The sequence below is a fragment of the Poecilia reticulata genome, linkage group LG9 (assembly GCF_000633615.1).
Source record: "Poecilia reticulata strain Guanapo linkage group LG9, Guppy_female_1.0+MT, whole genome shotgun sequence".
NCBI classification, from domain to species: domain Eukaryota; kingdom Metazoa; phylum Chordata; class Actinopteri; order Cyprinodontiformes; family Poeciliidae; genus Poecilia; species Poecilia reticulata.
Genome location: NC_024339.1, coordinates 15,707,381 through 15,722,768, shown reverse-complemented (window position 1 = coordinate 15,722,768; position 15,388 = coordinate 15,707,381). Strand labels below are relative to the sequence as shown.

The following is a 15,388-nucleotide window of genomic DNA, read 5'->3' as shown; positions in this document are numbered from 1 at the left end:
GCCTCCATACTAACGCCTCCATATTAATGCCTCCATACTAACGCCTCCATATGTGGGTTGTGCTCTACCACTGTGCCACCACAGCAACCTCATATTTATCTTTTTTATTTAAGGTTGGAAGGCTTCCCTGCCATCACCCTAATCTGTTATTCTCTCTACAGATTATCTCTCAACCCGGGCAACTGGGCAACAAATCCAAAATGTTGCTATTACTTCCAGTCAGAGGAACCAGAATAATTTAAAACTTTTGGGGCTTTGGGGTTAACTCTAGATGGAGTTAGAGGATGGCGTCCTAATAACTCATTGTATTCTCCTGTGTTCTGTACTAACATGTATTGATGACCTATAAAAAGTGAGGTGTTTAATGATGTGTCTGTTTAGTGACTTTAATCTGAACAACAATGCTTGGTGTTAACAATCCCTGGCCTGTAACACAGACACTGACTCACATCTGTGTTTGTCCTCCTCCTCCTCCTTCCCAGTCAAGCCTTTGCCTCTTCAGACCCACCAACCCTTCGTCACTCTGCCCCCACTGGCTCATGACGTCTACTCTCCTACAGAGGACCGGCTTATGGTACTCATTGTTGCGGTTACAACACTGAGTCTGGCAGCGAGCGTAGGCCTCATAGTTCTCCTGAGGTGAGAGACTTGGGTGGATGAGTGGGCGGGGATTCCCAGGAAGAGTGGAGGTGAAAAGAAGTGATACCAAACAACATGTATGACAGACTAAATCATGTAAGGTGAAGTAGAGCCAGCTATGATCTTAGATTGTATTACTAAATGCCAATTTATTAGACTGAGTGAACACAGCTCATCTGAGTCAGTCGACTTTTGTTATTTTGGAAAAAAAATGTTTTTTACTTCTTCCAGTAAGTGTTGTAAGTTATATTGATATTTAAAACCACAAGCATGTTTTAAAAAAAAAACATTTTTCCTTAAAAGGGACTTTCTCTGTTATCCTTTCTGTAGGATGATGATGAATCGGCAGAAAGAAGTCAAAGACTTGAGGATCAAAAAGAAGAACAAACACACAAAGGCCACAGTATGATGTACACAGTAATTACACTTTCACAGGACGGGAAAGGCATTGAGCAACTCACTTCCGTTTATAGATTTTACGCCATGATCAAATAAATTTTCCAGCATGAAAAGTCATGTCAAGTCATGTCTAGAAATGATATGAAAGTTCATATGGGTTTTGGTGCCATTGAAAAATGATAAGTCGCTTGAGAGTTGTAGATCTTGTTTTTATTTGGATCAGCTCATATGACAGAAAGTTGGCAGAAGAACAAAAGCAGAAATTGCTCAACACTGAGTTATTTCAGCTGCACTCAGACATTTACCTTCACATACGATCAGCATAAACTACATACTAATTTGGGCCTTTGGTGATTTATTTTAAACTCTATTTTTGAAGGTGGTATGAGTCAACAACAAAGGTGGTATGAGTCAATCTGATTTTGTAGAGGAACTTTCTTTAATCTACAGAGGGTCTAAATTTTAAATACAGCGACCATCAACAAACTCCTGGCATATTTCAGGGGATTTTTTTTATTATTGTTTTTTTTTTTCTGGCACCCTGGATCATATGCATATAAAACACATTTTCAAATAATCTAAGGTCAGTGATTTGAGGGACTATACCAGAGAAATAATGTCAGTCTCTGTTATTGACTCCAAAACCACTTTTGATGTGCACTTTTGGATTATTGTGCAATTAAAAAACCTTCTATGGTCAAGTTTCAACATGACCCGAACAGTGATCCATATAAATTTGGTCAGGAACATCTCAGAAACCAACAAAGCTGAAGTCTGTCATAAACTAAAAGATCTAAAGACACCAGTGTTAAAGTCCAGAGCTAAGCAAATTTGACATTACAATGCACTAGAAGTGACCAAAGCAAGTAGTGGCAGCATAGGACTTTGGGACTGTTTTGCATTAAATCACACTAAAAGGATCTACCAGTTGTAATTCTGTAATGATCAAAGTATATGGAATAATAAAGATAACCTACAAATCTTACAATTTTACATTGAACCTTACAAACGTCAGAACAAAATGCCATCTGTCAAGCCAGGTGGTGGAAGCATCATGCTGTGGGTTTGGCAATGAAGACAGAATAACTTCTAAAATTCATGAACTTTAGTTTAAATCAATAATAGGATGATGCTTTGACCCAGCTGGATGTTTCAGAAGTACAAAAGCATTCAAACACATCAAAACTGCCTTAAGAATTGATAAAGCAGCCCAACATTAAGCTCCTGGAGTAACTTTCAGTTCTACAGAAACCGTATATGGACTATGTATAAAAGCCAAATCCGTCCAAGCAAATCATTCAAATTATATGAGTCCTTCAGTTTCCCCAAAAAGAGGAAATTCAGACAGATTTTTACCAGGAAATTGATGGTGACTACACTGAAACAAGGAAACAGGTGATCACATAATGCAGTTTACTGGTCAAAAGTAATCAAATTAAGTTTCTGCTGTGGTGTAAAACACAACTCATGTATGGAGGCCTTAGTTCTCAATGAGGATTGGTTTGAGTCGCAGCCTGATGACCTTTGGGAATTCCCACTCTCAAATAAAGTTCAATAGAGCAAATGAAACCTTAAATAAATAAGTTTATCTAAGTACATTTATCAGATGGATTACATTACAAACTTGTAGTCCTAAAAAAAGAAAAAGACCCCTATCTTTTTAGGAGGTAATCATACCAATGTCTCCAAAATACTGATTTCTATCTTACTGCACTGTGTTTATTAAGTTAAACAAATACATTTGACAAACCTAATCTGATTACATGTGACAAATTAACACATATTTTATAAGTTGGAGCTCGATTCTCTTATTTCAGTGAACAAATTTGGTGTTGAGCTGCAACTTGAAAATGGTCATTTCAACTAATGTTACTAGGGGTTAATGTATTTATTTTGATATGTAAGTATATTTTTGACCCTAGAAGAAAACAATCCCATAAATTTCAAAATTGTTTACCCAATTGTTGTTTTTAAAATTCACTGTAAATTGCTATTTGTGCTCAGAGTAAGTAGAAGTTCACTTTTTGACCGTAATTGCACCAGAGCGTATTACAGTTCAGACCCCAGCATGGACACCTCCTCTTCCTGTCCCAGCCAGATGAAGTGGAGCTGTGTAGCCACGTGGACATCTAAGAAGAGAATCAGGATGAGGAAAATCTCCTGGATTAGTGTTTTTCAGATTAATAGCCCCAGCCACCCAAATAATCCTAGATAATCCCTCTGGTGGGAGAAAGGAGATAAAAACCAAGCAGCAGATGTTGTCGTCAGAAGTTCTGTTGATGTTTGTTTACTCGTGTTCATTCAGAGAAAAAGAAATAAGCAAATGTGACTGTGAATATTAAGTGTGACACGATTTCCAGTTATGACTGTTAACTGATTCAGAAGAAGTGCCTCTGCTGATCTTGACTGTGTTTATCAGACAACAGTGCTTCATATTTTGTATGCTACTGAGTTAATTTGCTTCCTGATGTCAGCATCAAGTCACGCTTCCTGTAAAAACAGTCATTACCAACGACAAATTTAAACCAGTCTTTCAGCCTTATGTAACGGGGAAGATAATGAAATATCAAAAAACCGAAAATGAAATTAACCGATATTATTACTCATCCATATTAGATGAGTAACCATCACCAGGAAATCACCTACGAAATCACAAACGGTGCTGAGAACGTTTCGGAAAATTTCTGACAAAGGCTTGAATATGTGTAGGTAGTTTGGGTTATGAGCTATGACAACAGAGGTTGTGACAATACAACGTGAGGGTGTGTGGAGGTTGAGGTTTGCATTGATGGTGACAGGATGTGTGTCTGCTGCTGCTGCTTCCTTTGRGGCTTGCTGACATGGGGGAGAGGAGTGAAAAAAAAACAGAAAACACTCTTAAAGACGCCCACACACAAAGGCTCTCACGTCACAACCTTCCAGCCAAGCAGTCTTCAGCGTCTCACCAGTCTTACCCCATTGTGTTTAAACCCACTGTGCAGGCTGAGGCTACCATAAGTGCACTCTCAGCTGCTCTCCTGACAGCCATGATGAAGTGTGTAGTAAAGTGTGCTTGAGTGTGTACATTGCAGTGGATTGAAAGTGCTGCCTCAGCAGGGAGACGGGATGACAAAGTGGTCGCGCTACCGGAGGAGGAACAGGCAGCGGCGAGGGAAAGGGAAGTGGGAGCATGAAGAAAGTTGGAGTCAGAGGTTTGAGTGGGAGAGAATCATGTGGGAAGGCAGAGTAATTTCAGTGTGGGCTATGAGGAAACGAGGACAAAGATGTGAGATTACAGCCTATCATATGAGCAATACGACAGTAAACATGCAGACACCGTACTGATAGTTATGGAAAGACATCTGCATGACTAGTTCACCAAAATAGAACTTCTGGCATTTAACTTCCTTGTTATTTGTGTTTTACTGAAACAGTTTGCATTGAAATTTATTTTTACAGCACCAAGAGTCTAATTCAAAACAACTCACTGCATTGCAGTCACGTTGAAATACACCTAAATAGTGATAATCAAATGATTATACAATCATTCTACACAAATTTGAAAAATACTTGATTATAAGTTTACAATTCAAATCATATTTTACTGCTTTTACTCCCACTTTTTTCTTTAAATACTCGCCTGCTCGTATCGCTGTATCTGGTTTTCAGTTTTTACCTGTTTTAACCCAAAATATTTATAAATCTGAAGTTTGTCAGKGTTCATCATCATCATGGTGTAAAACTACAAGATGTTAACAATTAATACTAATGTCTTTTTATGCCTACTTCTAGCTTTGTCTACTCAAATTACACTTCAAAAAAAAAAAAACACCTTTTCAACAAATGAATTAAAGATCAAACATAACATGGCATTTACCAATAATGAGTGTGAACTACACCACCCTCTTTAATGATAGAAAAAAGCAGTCTTGAGTTTATTAGATATTGACATTTTATTTATTAACAACTTGTTTCTGTTTGGGTTTTTTTTTTTGTTTGTTTTGTTAATTTATTTTAGGTCATAAATATCCATTACTTCACATTTGCCAATATAAGGATAAGGCTTCTAATTTCTTTACTAAACATTGCAAACCTCTTAACATCCATACTTGTATATTTAAAATTTCACCCTCAGAGCACCTGCAAAACAAAGTATGTGACAGTTTTAGTCAGTCTGATTAAAATATTTTCTATTTATTTCATTGTGAATTGGCAAAAATGAACATATTTAGATCATCAAAGCAGCATGCTAATCCCACTGAGAAATGTTGTCATTGTGACATATCTTCCGCTTTCCCATGACGTCCATCATTGAATAAAAATAAATTGGCTATATTCATAGCTGAATAAGGCATTGTTTTATTTAGACTTCCCTACGCAATAGGCTTCAATGAAGGTCCTGTTTTAGTACACTTCAATAAAACCATGTTATGACCTTTGTGACAACAAATGTTTTTACAGATTTCTTTCACTTTAATGCTAAAAACACTCAAGAAAAAATCGTTAACTAACATGTTTAGTAGCTTGCATTTCTTAGTCATTTATATTTTTTTTATAATAAATGTTGCATTATGCAGTAAAATGCCCCAGTAATCTTGGTAAACGTTTTTGACACAAAGTCTATAATGTCATACTTTGAATGTAACATTTCCCCTTTCCCAAAAGTGAATTCATAATAAAAAAAACAAACAGGGATGAACGAGGAAAAGTGCAACATCTGTTTGTGACAGACATGGAGAGAGAAACGGGACAGATTTGCTGTGGCTTAGAGCTCCAGGGGATTAATTTGACCCAAATGATAGCTCACAGCCTTCAGCATTTCCTCTGAAGGCTGCAGTTCCTAGCTTTCAACTCGCAGCATCACGTCACTCAACACAAAAACACCGTATAACCCCAAACGACCACGTGCGCAGTAGGAAAGTTGAGCTTAACGTCAGTGTCCATATGAGGACTGTCGGACAAGCCATATTTGGCTTTTCCGCCTGTGACGTTGCTGCCTCTGCGGAAAACGGGGCGGAGCCCACGCGACCCCGCCCATTTTCGCGGCTGTTATCAATGAACAACTGAAACTATGAAACTGAAGACGGTTTTAGCCGCCTCAGGGAGAGTTTAAGTTCTCTCTACACTTACTCAATTTCAAATTCATTTTCAGTTTTAATACAGGCGCATTGTTTTGCATTTACAACTATACTAGTTTAGTTTTTTTCTTAAGTAAACACCTCGTTTTTGTGTACTTTTGAAAGTTTTTTTTAGGTTGACTTTTCACCTATTTCAAACTTTTGCGCCATGGCTTCAAGCAGTGTAACACTAGAAATAACAAACAACGAGCTGGTCCACATCCTCAGGACCCCACGGGATCAGTACACCTCCAGCGGGTGCGTGGTGCTGGACTGCAGACCTTTCCTCGACTTCTCCAGGACGCACATTTGCGAGTCCCGAAACGTCAACTGGAACTCGATGCTGCGCCGCAGGTCCAAGAGCTCGGTGGTGGCCCTGGAGTGGCTCATCCCGGACAAGGCGCTCCTGGGCCGGCTGCGGCGCGGAGAGTTCTCCCCGCTGGTGGTGGTGGATGAGAGGAGCGGCTCGTTGGCCGAGCTCAAGTCGGAGAGTGTGGCCCAGTTGTTGCTCACCGCCCTGCAGAACGAAGTCCAGACGCAAATCTGCTTTCTGCAAGGTGAAAACACTTTTCATTTCTGAACATTAATTAATGAAAAAACAATCATTTGCTAAGGCTTTTTTTTTCCACACTTAGAAAATGGAACAAAATGATAAAATGTTCTTACTTCTTCCTACATTATATAAGAGGAGCATTCTTGTAAAATGTTTCATTAAGCTAAAACGCTGTTTGACCTCCATTTTAGGTGGATTTGAGGGATTTTCAGAGGCCTTTCCAGATCTTTGTTACCACTCTGGTGTAAACCCCCTCCATTCAGTGGAACCAGAGCCAATAGTGACAGGCCGGAGGACTCCAGCATATGATCAGGTATGTCAAGAAATCCTAATCAGTGAATCTAAATGTTATCTTTCTAAATAAAAAAATAAAAAAATCAAACGTATTGATTAATTGTTGTTTTAATAATTTCCAGGATGGTCCGGTGGAGCTGCTGCCCTTCCTGTTCCTGGGCAGCGCCATCCACTCGTCCCGCAGAGAGACGCTGGCAGCAGCAGGCATCACAGCTGTCCTCAACGTGTCCTCCACCTGCCCAAACTTCTACGAAGGAGATCTCCAGTACCTTCGGCTCACTGTGGAGGATACGCTGGTGGCCGACATTAGAGCCTGCTTTCACACAGCCATCTCGTTCATCGGTGAGCCCCTTCACCTTCTGCTCAGTGACCTCAAGTCGTTTATTTGTTCAAATCCCAGTTTGAACTTTAACCAACCACATTTTAGAGGGCAAAGAAACTCAAGTGACCTAATTTGATATGAAATGCAACATAACACTTTTAAGCAGCTTATGTACAAGAGATGATTTTGTAGCTTATTGGCAAAATATAATAATCTAGTTACAAAACAAGTGGATTATTTTCCACAACTTACAGATGAGATTCATTCACTCCTAAGCTTTGACCTTGTAGCCAATAGTAAACATGTAGTCAGAGGAGGCTTTAAATAACAATGAGAATGTACTTTCTTCACTTTTCCTCACTATGTGTAAATCTGGTCCAGTTGGAAAATGTACTGCATAAAACGAGGCTCTCTTGGACTTCTTGTTCAACCAATCAGTCAAGTTTATTTCTAAAGCCCTTTTCAACAACAAGGTAGTTTAAAGTGCTTTTACATCATAAAAATAAAAGAGTAAAAATAAAAAAATCTTACATTTTGTCAAGTGCCATCATCAGTTATCAGAGTTTTTACTGAGTCTATATGTTTGTTTACCAGACAAGTAAAGCTTTAGGCAGTGCAATGATTGTTTTAAAAATGTGTGAACAGTACCGATTGTACTAAACTTTGTTGTTTTTTCCGGTGTTACCCACAGACTCTGTGAAAAAGAGCGGTGGTCGGGTGCTGGTGCACTGTCAGGCAGGCATCTCCCGCTCAGCCACCATCTGTCTGGCCTACCTCATGCACACGCAGCGCGTCCGCCTCGACGAGGCCTTTGACTTCGTCAAGCAGCGGCGCCACGTCATCTCCCCCAATCTGGCTTTCATGGGACAGCTGCTGCAGTTTGAGACCGACATCCTCTGTCAGGGCTGAGACGAGTGATGTCTTCAGCTCAGATTCTTATCAGGACTCAACAAATGATTCATTTGTGCAGAAAATGGTACATCTAACAAGGACTCGGAGAAAAGCTACTTGTGTTGCTGGCATCACATGACTGGATTTCTGTTTAAAGCAGAAACTGACAAATGTATTACTGGTTAAAACAAACTGTTGCAGTGTAGAAACCTGCTGAAGTATTGAACTTGAAAATGACTACAGTCCAGAAGTAGCAGGTTGGAGCAGCTACTTGTACTTTCCCCTTTTACCGGTGAGGGAAGTTGTTCCTGCTTTTCTGGTAGTGTGTTTTTGTTGTGTGTGTGTGTGCTAATTTAAGAATAAGGTGCCTGTTTATTTGAAAGGTCTGTTTTTGCTTTCATACTGAAGCCACTGTGACATCTTTCAGGCAGCACTGTGTTAGCTACTTAAAGCAATAGTGAACAATTCTCGGATTTATTCCATTGAAGTTATGAAAATGCACTAACTACAGCCTGTTTTATGAGACGCATATATTGGCTGGCAGCAGTTTTTTTTTTTTTTTTTTTTTCCATTATGTAAATAGTTTTTAATTATTTAAGGTTTGCAATGACTGTGTTGCAGTTTTTGATATGTGTTACTGCACTTTAATCCTGCAAATTTCAATCTATTCTGGGAGGGCTTTTTCCACTCGAATAAAAACTTGCAGGAAAACACATTTGATTCTTGTCCTCCTCTTCCTTTTTTCATAAACACACCTTAACCTGTCTGCTCTGGTACATCAGATCATTTTTCTTCAACTGCCCCTCTGCAGAGACAAAATGGTCCCGAGAGTATTGCAGTGGTTTCCCAGAGCACGTTGCAAATGCATAACTTCACACACCGACCCTGCAGCGCTCCTGCTGAATCAGGGAATATTGAAGCTGTTCGTTGCTGCGTGCTTTGGAGGATTATCCTGCAGAGTGGATTTTACGGTCTAAAGTCCTCTTCCACCCCCAACACATACATACAAAGTTCTATCTGCACACTGGAGTTGTGTGAACAGCTTTAGAGATTTGAGTTTTGCAGAATGTTCTCACTTAGTTTGGAGAGTCTTTCTCAAATTTCAACAGGATATTTAAAGTGCATATCCTGTTAAAGTTTACTTCTAAACTGACTTTTTATATACATTATTTCAAACATTCAGCTTTAGCTCTGTAAGATATTTTTCCACTTTACAGATGTCTGTCATCTCTCCTTTCATTTACATCCTATTTTAACGGTTCTTTATGGGGAACTTTTTGAAAAGCGTGGGTCACGTTACACCAGGTGGGAAATTTCTGGAAAAGCAGATGAGACTTTTAGTCAATAAAGGTGGAGGTCATGTAATTTTTCACGGGTCCTTTGCAACTAATGGATCTATGATTCCTGGTCTTATCATCCGATCCTGGACAATGACAAAGGAAAACATTTGAAATGTGAAAAATTTCTAAGAAGAATTGTGACTTTTCGTTATACATCTACAGTGATGAAAAAGATTAATGACCAGCAGTCACAAATGCTAGATTTTGCTGCCAGTTGTTAAAGGTTAGGAATAAGTAGTTTATTATAAAATCATTATTTAAAAACTCAGATAATCTTTGGGTGATTTTAAAATTGTTTGAGGATTTGAAACATGTAACCAATGCTTTTTATAGCACTGTATACATTAATGCCTCACCTCTGTTAAAAGATCAGCTCCATCTACTACCTCATTTTTTATTATCGGGCCGCCCACACTTATTTTTACCCATGGCCAAAACAAAACCCCCAACTTCCTCTCATTTACAAGTATCCGTTCCCTAACGCGTGCTTTAGTGGAACTATATTTGACTTCTTTCTTCCACTTGACACATTTTTCCACATCAGAAAAATGCCCATTGGCTTTAGTCAAGACTAGAAAAAATAAATAAATGAAAAGGTTTGAATTATGAATATTTAATTATATTTCTATCAAACTTAAACTTCCACTTCTGCACCTTGATTTTAATTTAGACATAATGTTCTCTGCAAGCCATTTTATGAATATAAACAAGATTTCACTGACAGGATTCTCCATCTTCTCGTTCTTTTTCTTCAAACAACCTTTGTAGAAATACATAATAAAATCTTATTGCATATCAGGTTGGCTTCAGTGCTATATGTGAAGTAGAAAACATTATATATTTTCTCTTCTGATTTATAATGTTGTAAAACAACCTGATTTTACAACAAAAAAAATCTGACATTAGTGGTAAATTCCTAGTTTGACTTGACTTTGTCACAAATACGTAGAACCACGACAAACAGAGCTCACCACAGGTTTTAATGTAATCAAGTCTTCAACTGAAAAATGTGACGAAATATGACTTCTAATTTGATTACATGTAAGCATGTTATAATTTCTGTGTTGATTTGTACAGACATCATCATAAGATTTAATGGCAGCTTATTTTTGAAAACTTCTACCATAACCAAAGCACATGTTTTCATGTCCCAGTATAGAGTTTAGCAAACTCTAAATGTTTATGTTTTGATTAGTAGAGCAGAAAATAAACTTTTTGCTTCAGTATCTATTAAGCCATCAAAATGGTTGTGACTTATTGATCTTATTATGCCTGACTCTTCTCTGCACTTCTAAATCTGTGAGCCTTGGAGGTTATTTTTACGTTCTTTGCCTTTCTGCTCTCTGTTTGTGATGACAAGTTAAATTTTAGTCTATTTTTAACCAAGTGTCCAGCCGCCAGCACAAGTGGGTCTCTGTGTCATGTCATATTTATACACCAGTCATGGATTACTAATTAAAAGGATCAACTCAAAAAAGCAGAAGTTTAAAAAAAAAGGCTGTGCAAAGATCAGATTTTTTTCTCATCATTCACAATGAGGAGTTACATTTATTTTAAAGGCCATGTTATGATAAATGTGGCCGTAGCTATTCTATACTATTATAGCATTTTGTTGTCAAAGTAAAGCTTGGATTTGTCAAAATGTTTCAATTTATGTTCGTGCCACAATAAAAGCTGTATTAACATGTTTTGTAACTGCATCATGTTAATTTTTTTGTTGCACATTTTACAGTATGTTGATTACTGGAGCTCTGTCTAGCAGAGATTATCTAAAAAAAAAAAACATGTAAAAATAAATCTGCTGTGCCTCGCTTGTGGAATATCCTCCCTGACCTTTTCAAAAAAATAACAAATTCATCCAAGTTTATAACATTTAATGAGTAAAATGTTCAGTCAAGCGAAACGACACTGTTTCAAATTGTTTGTGTTTCTGTCTGAATGTTGCAACATTATAAAATAGATTATTTGATTTTAAAATCGTGTCCTACGTGGCGATGAGGCAGAGATAATGTGCAACGTTATTTATTTACGGGGAGTTAAAAGTTCACTATTAAATATAGGTCAACAGAAACCAGATGAAAGAATCTGTTTCAGGTCATTCATTACTGTAACTACAGGAAGTGGTAGTTGTGTACACAGGAAGTTAGCTGGGTAAATAAACAATCTTAAACAATCGCGTGATGCAGTTTGCTGTCATGTATTCTGGGTCATGGAACTTCAAAACGAGGTCATCAACTTTACTTTTTTTTATTTTATGAATGTGCATAAAACTCGTAGGCCAATATCAGTTTTTTACACACTTTGGGATTTCTATGAATATAAACTATACTGAAGAATTTGAAAATCATGAAATTATAGTAAGATATTTTGGAGCCACTGACCAGGGGACAAATTAAACCTGCCATGCAGCAACTCAAACCTTCGGATGGGTAGAATCACTCATTAATCAACTGTAATTTGCATCAGTAAAATATTTTTTCGTTAGTGGATCGGGCACCATAACTGGGTCCGGCCCAGGGGCCCACATCCTTGTTATTCCGGCCCTGCATTAATCCTTCTCCCCTCGCTGAGAGGGCTTTTATCGCTATCATTGTTCACGCTTTATACATTTACCAGTGTTTGCAGACAGATTTTTGACTTATACCTATAGATCAGAATCATTCAACTCTACTGGCCAAGATTCTGTGACAGGAAATTTGACTTCAGTTCACACGTCATTGTTGTTATTTTTACTCTATTGTGATCCGTAGGCTACTCCAGAGGGAAAGGCAGACTACCAGAGAAGAAAAGAATAAGTCAAAAAATGTCTAGTTTGCAGCAGGACAGTGCTCTCTAGTGACAGCTTTTAAAACAACCGGGAAATGAGGAGATTTCTGAGCGTCCAGCAGATGACGCCAGCATGCTGTTTATTCTGCCTTTTCCTGATGGATTTAACCCAGAATCATTTCAATCACACACAATCTTTATCTGCGGTGCCTCCCAGTGCATTTTTTTTTAATTCACAAAAGAGTTGGTGCTGTTGTCCTTCTGTGCGTTTAAATAATCATGCTTGGAAGTAAAACTATTCCACCATCTCTCTGTTCAAATGCCTCTCATTAAATTTGTCATATTCAGTTCATCCTTTATCAATCAGCCTCCCTAATGAAAACAGACTCAAACTATTAGTCACACTCTGAGCCTGGATTAAACTACTGTCAGCTCTAATCATATTATATTAAGCTGCGGCAATACCTACTGATGGCTTATACGTGTGTGTTTGCGTCTGTATGTCTCTGTAACGTATTTACAAATGGGTGACTGTGTCAGATTAGGGATTAGCACAGAGATCCCTCTTCCTTTTGGACGTGGAGTTTTGCTGGGTTTGCTGTTCACAGATGGGGACGGTTCATGTCTCTTGTATGAGGAATCCCAGGTGATGAAAATGCATCTGTGATATAAGAGGCTGCAGAATAACAATGTGCATTCATTTGCCGAGGCCTGCTGGTACATACAGAAGCAGCAGGGTCTCTCATTGCAAATGCAGTTCGGGAAATGACTCTTTGACCATTTGACAGCAGTAAAATTAATTCTTTGCATGCTTCCAGAACTCACATTAAGAATAAGTCTAGAAGAAGCTTGAAATACTAAACCATGATCTCTTACTTTCTTCCAAACGCTGAGCTTTCCCCTGAAATTGCTGGAAAATGGCCAGAAAAACATAAACATTCTTTGCACTCAATGTCTGCAGTCCTTGGTACTGTGAAAAGTATTTGCCTTATCACACATTTATTATGTTTTTGGCTTTATTATCACCCTTAAATGTTTTACATAATCCAACAAATGTTGATATCAGTCAAAAATAACCAGAGTAAATGCAAAAATCCTTTTTAAATTGTGATTAGGGAAAAGAACCATGAACAGATCAATTAGAAAATATTAGAAAGTCATGAACTCTGGGACTCCATCAAACTGTAGCATTATTCACAGAGAAAACATGGCACAGTGGTGACTCTTCCAGGAGTGGTTGGGTTACCCAGATTACTCCCAGAGAGCTTCAGAAACACATTCAGGAGGCCACAACGCAGGTCTCACTTGCCTCACTAAAGGTCAGAGTTCATGATTCAGTAACAGGAAAGAGACTGGGTAAAAATGGCAGCCGTGGAGGAGCAACAAGGTGAAAAACACAAAAAAACGCTCATCTCATATTTACATCTTAATGACTGCCATGACTTTTTGGGGAAAATATTCTACAGAGCAAAGGAACGAGGTGTTGTTTTTTGGAAGATGTTTAGCCTGTTAGAAAAAGTCCCCTTTTTTAGAAAACAGTCTCAAACATGGTGGTGGTGCTATGATGGTTTTGTGATGCTTCAGAACCTGAATGACTTATGGAGTCGTGAATTCAGGTCTCTACCGGTAAGGAGGTCATCTGACCATCCGCTGGTGACCTGGTTAAACTCAAAGAAGGTTGCAAACTCTATTTATGTTCAAAATCTGGACTTAAGTACAAGTGGGAAATTGTGGCATCGCCATATGTGGTCTGTTCATGGTAAAAAAAAAAAATAAAATAAACATTAATATGATTAGGATAATTTCCTGAAGTCAATGTTGATGTCGTATAACAAACTCACTGCCTCTTACCACAAATGTTTGATTGCAGTCATTGCCTGTATGGTTTGGATAGAATATTTGTCTTTGTAAAATAAATTATGATTTGAAAATTGACTGCATGTTGGAGCAGCTGGGAGCTGGAAGGCCCTGACCTCACCTTGTGGCTACTGAAGGTGGGCGCCATCTTGACGAGACCCTGAAATGATGATGGGGGTCGACGTTTCACATTTGAAAACAGCCATTTTGTTTGCTGATGTTATCTTTGTTCGATTTTAAGATTTATCAGAAGATCTGAAAACCTTTACATGTGACAAAATAAACATAAGATGCCCAATATATGTACTTTTCTACAGCTCTACAGTTCACAGTACACCTCTATAAGTCGCTCAAAGTGTATTCTCTTGACTCCCAGAAATCAAATTTGCACTAAAAATAGAAGCTCAATGGAAACAAGGTCCAGACCTTAAAAAAAGAATCTGAACTTTCAAATCAAACAGGCAGGAAGTGCCCTCTGACTGATATTGACCTGAGCCCGACATGCACATAAAATCCCAGCAGAGCCCTGCCGTGAGTAAACCTGCAGAGATGGAAGTTCAAATGCAGCATTTATAGACTTTTTCCCCAACGTTTTTGATCTTTTTGAACAGATTTCAACAATGGAAAAAGTTCAGCAAGTTTTCCTAAAGACAGCAGCTCCGTCCCCGGAGGGAACTCAATCTTTTCCAGACCTGGATGTCAAGCAAGAACTGTTGATCCGGTGTGCTTGATCCATGACAGCAGAATTACCTCCAGGCTCCTGAGTCTTTGTGTGCGGCATACTGTACGTGAGAGTGTGTGCACGTGGTCTTACACAACAAGCACTTCAGAGGCCGTGTGTGTACCGCACACTGAACGCTATGAGTTGCAACCTTGGCATCGGTGACACACCCCTCAACCCCAGAATGCATTTTCAGCGTGTTACTAAGCACAGTTCACCTACAAAAACAGACACACTTGATTGGAGTGCGCTCTCTCTCTCTCGCTAAAAGCTTTATTCTCCGTCCCTTTATATTTAGAATGTGTAGCAGGAGCAGGAAAAAAATGTACGAGCATTATTGGCTGCTGCTTCAGGTCACGCAATCAGTAAGCGGGCCGTCCGATTGTAATTCCATGGGTGGCTTGCAGAGCTTCTCTCTCATTAAAGCTGAGATATGTTTGTGTGTGTGTGTGTGTGTGTGTGTGTGTGTGTGTGTGTGTGTGTGTGTGTGTGTGTGTGTGTGTGTGTGTG

The 15,388-nt window shown here is 38.7% G+C and overlaps 2 protein-coding genes across 3 annotated transcripts in view; both read left to right on the top strand.

The window, feature by feature from the left end:
- izumo1 (izumo sperm-oocyte fusion 1) overlaps positions 1-1,155 on the top strand; it is an 8,807-nt gene extending 7,652 nt beyond the window's left edge. For both annotated transcript variants that reach the window (XM_008418206.2, XM_008418205.2), the window contains exons 10-11: positions 483-639; positions 970-1,155. In XM_008418206.2, coding sequence (XP_008416428.1) covers positions 483-639; positions 970-1,048 — 236 coding nt within the window. In that variant the 3' untranslated portion in view covers positions 1,049-1,155. The remainder of the gene's footprint in view (positions 1-482; positions 640-969) is intronic.
- Positions 1,156-5,997: 4,842 nt separating this feature from the next.
- dusp2 (dual specificity phosphatase 2) lies at positions 5,998-8,906 on the top strand. Its single transcript, XM_008418204.2, has 4 exons — positions 5,998-6,691; positions 6,879-7,000; positions 7,104-7,323; positions 7,995-8,906. Exons 1-4 carry the CDS (start codon positions 6,304-6,306, stop codon positions 8,210-8,212), a joined length of 948 nt encoding a protein of 315 aa, XP_008416426.1. The 5' UTR covers positions 5,998-6,303; the 3' UTR covers positions 8,213-8,906.
- Positions 8,907-15,388: the final 6,482 nt, after the last annotated feature.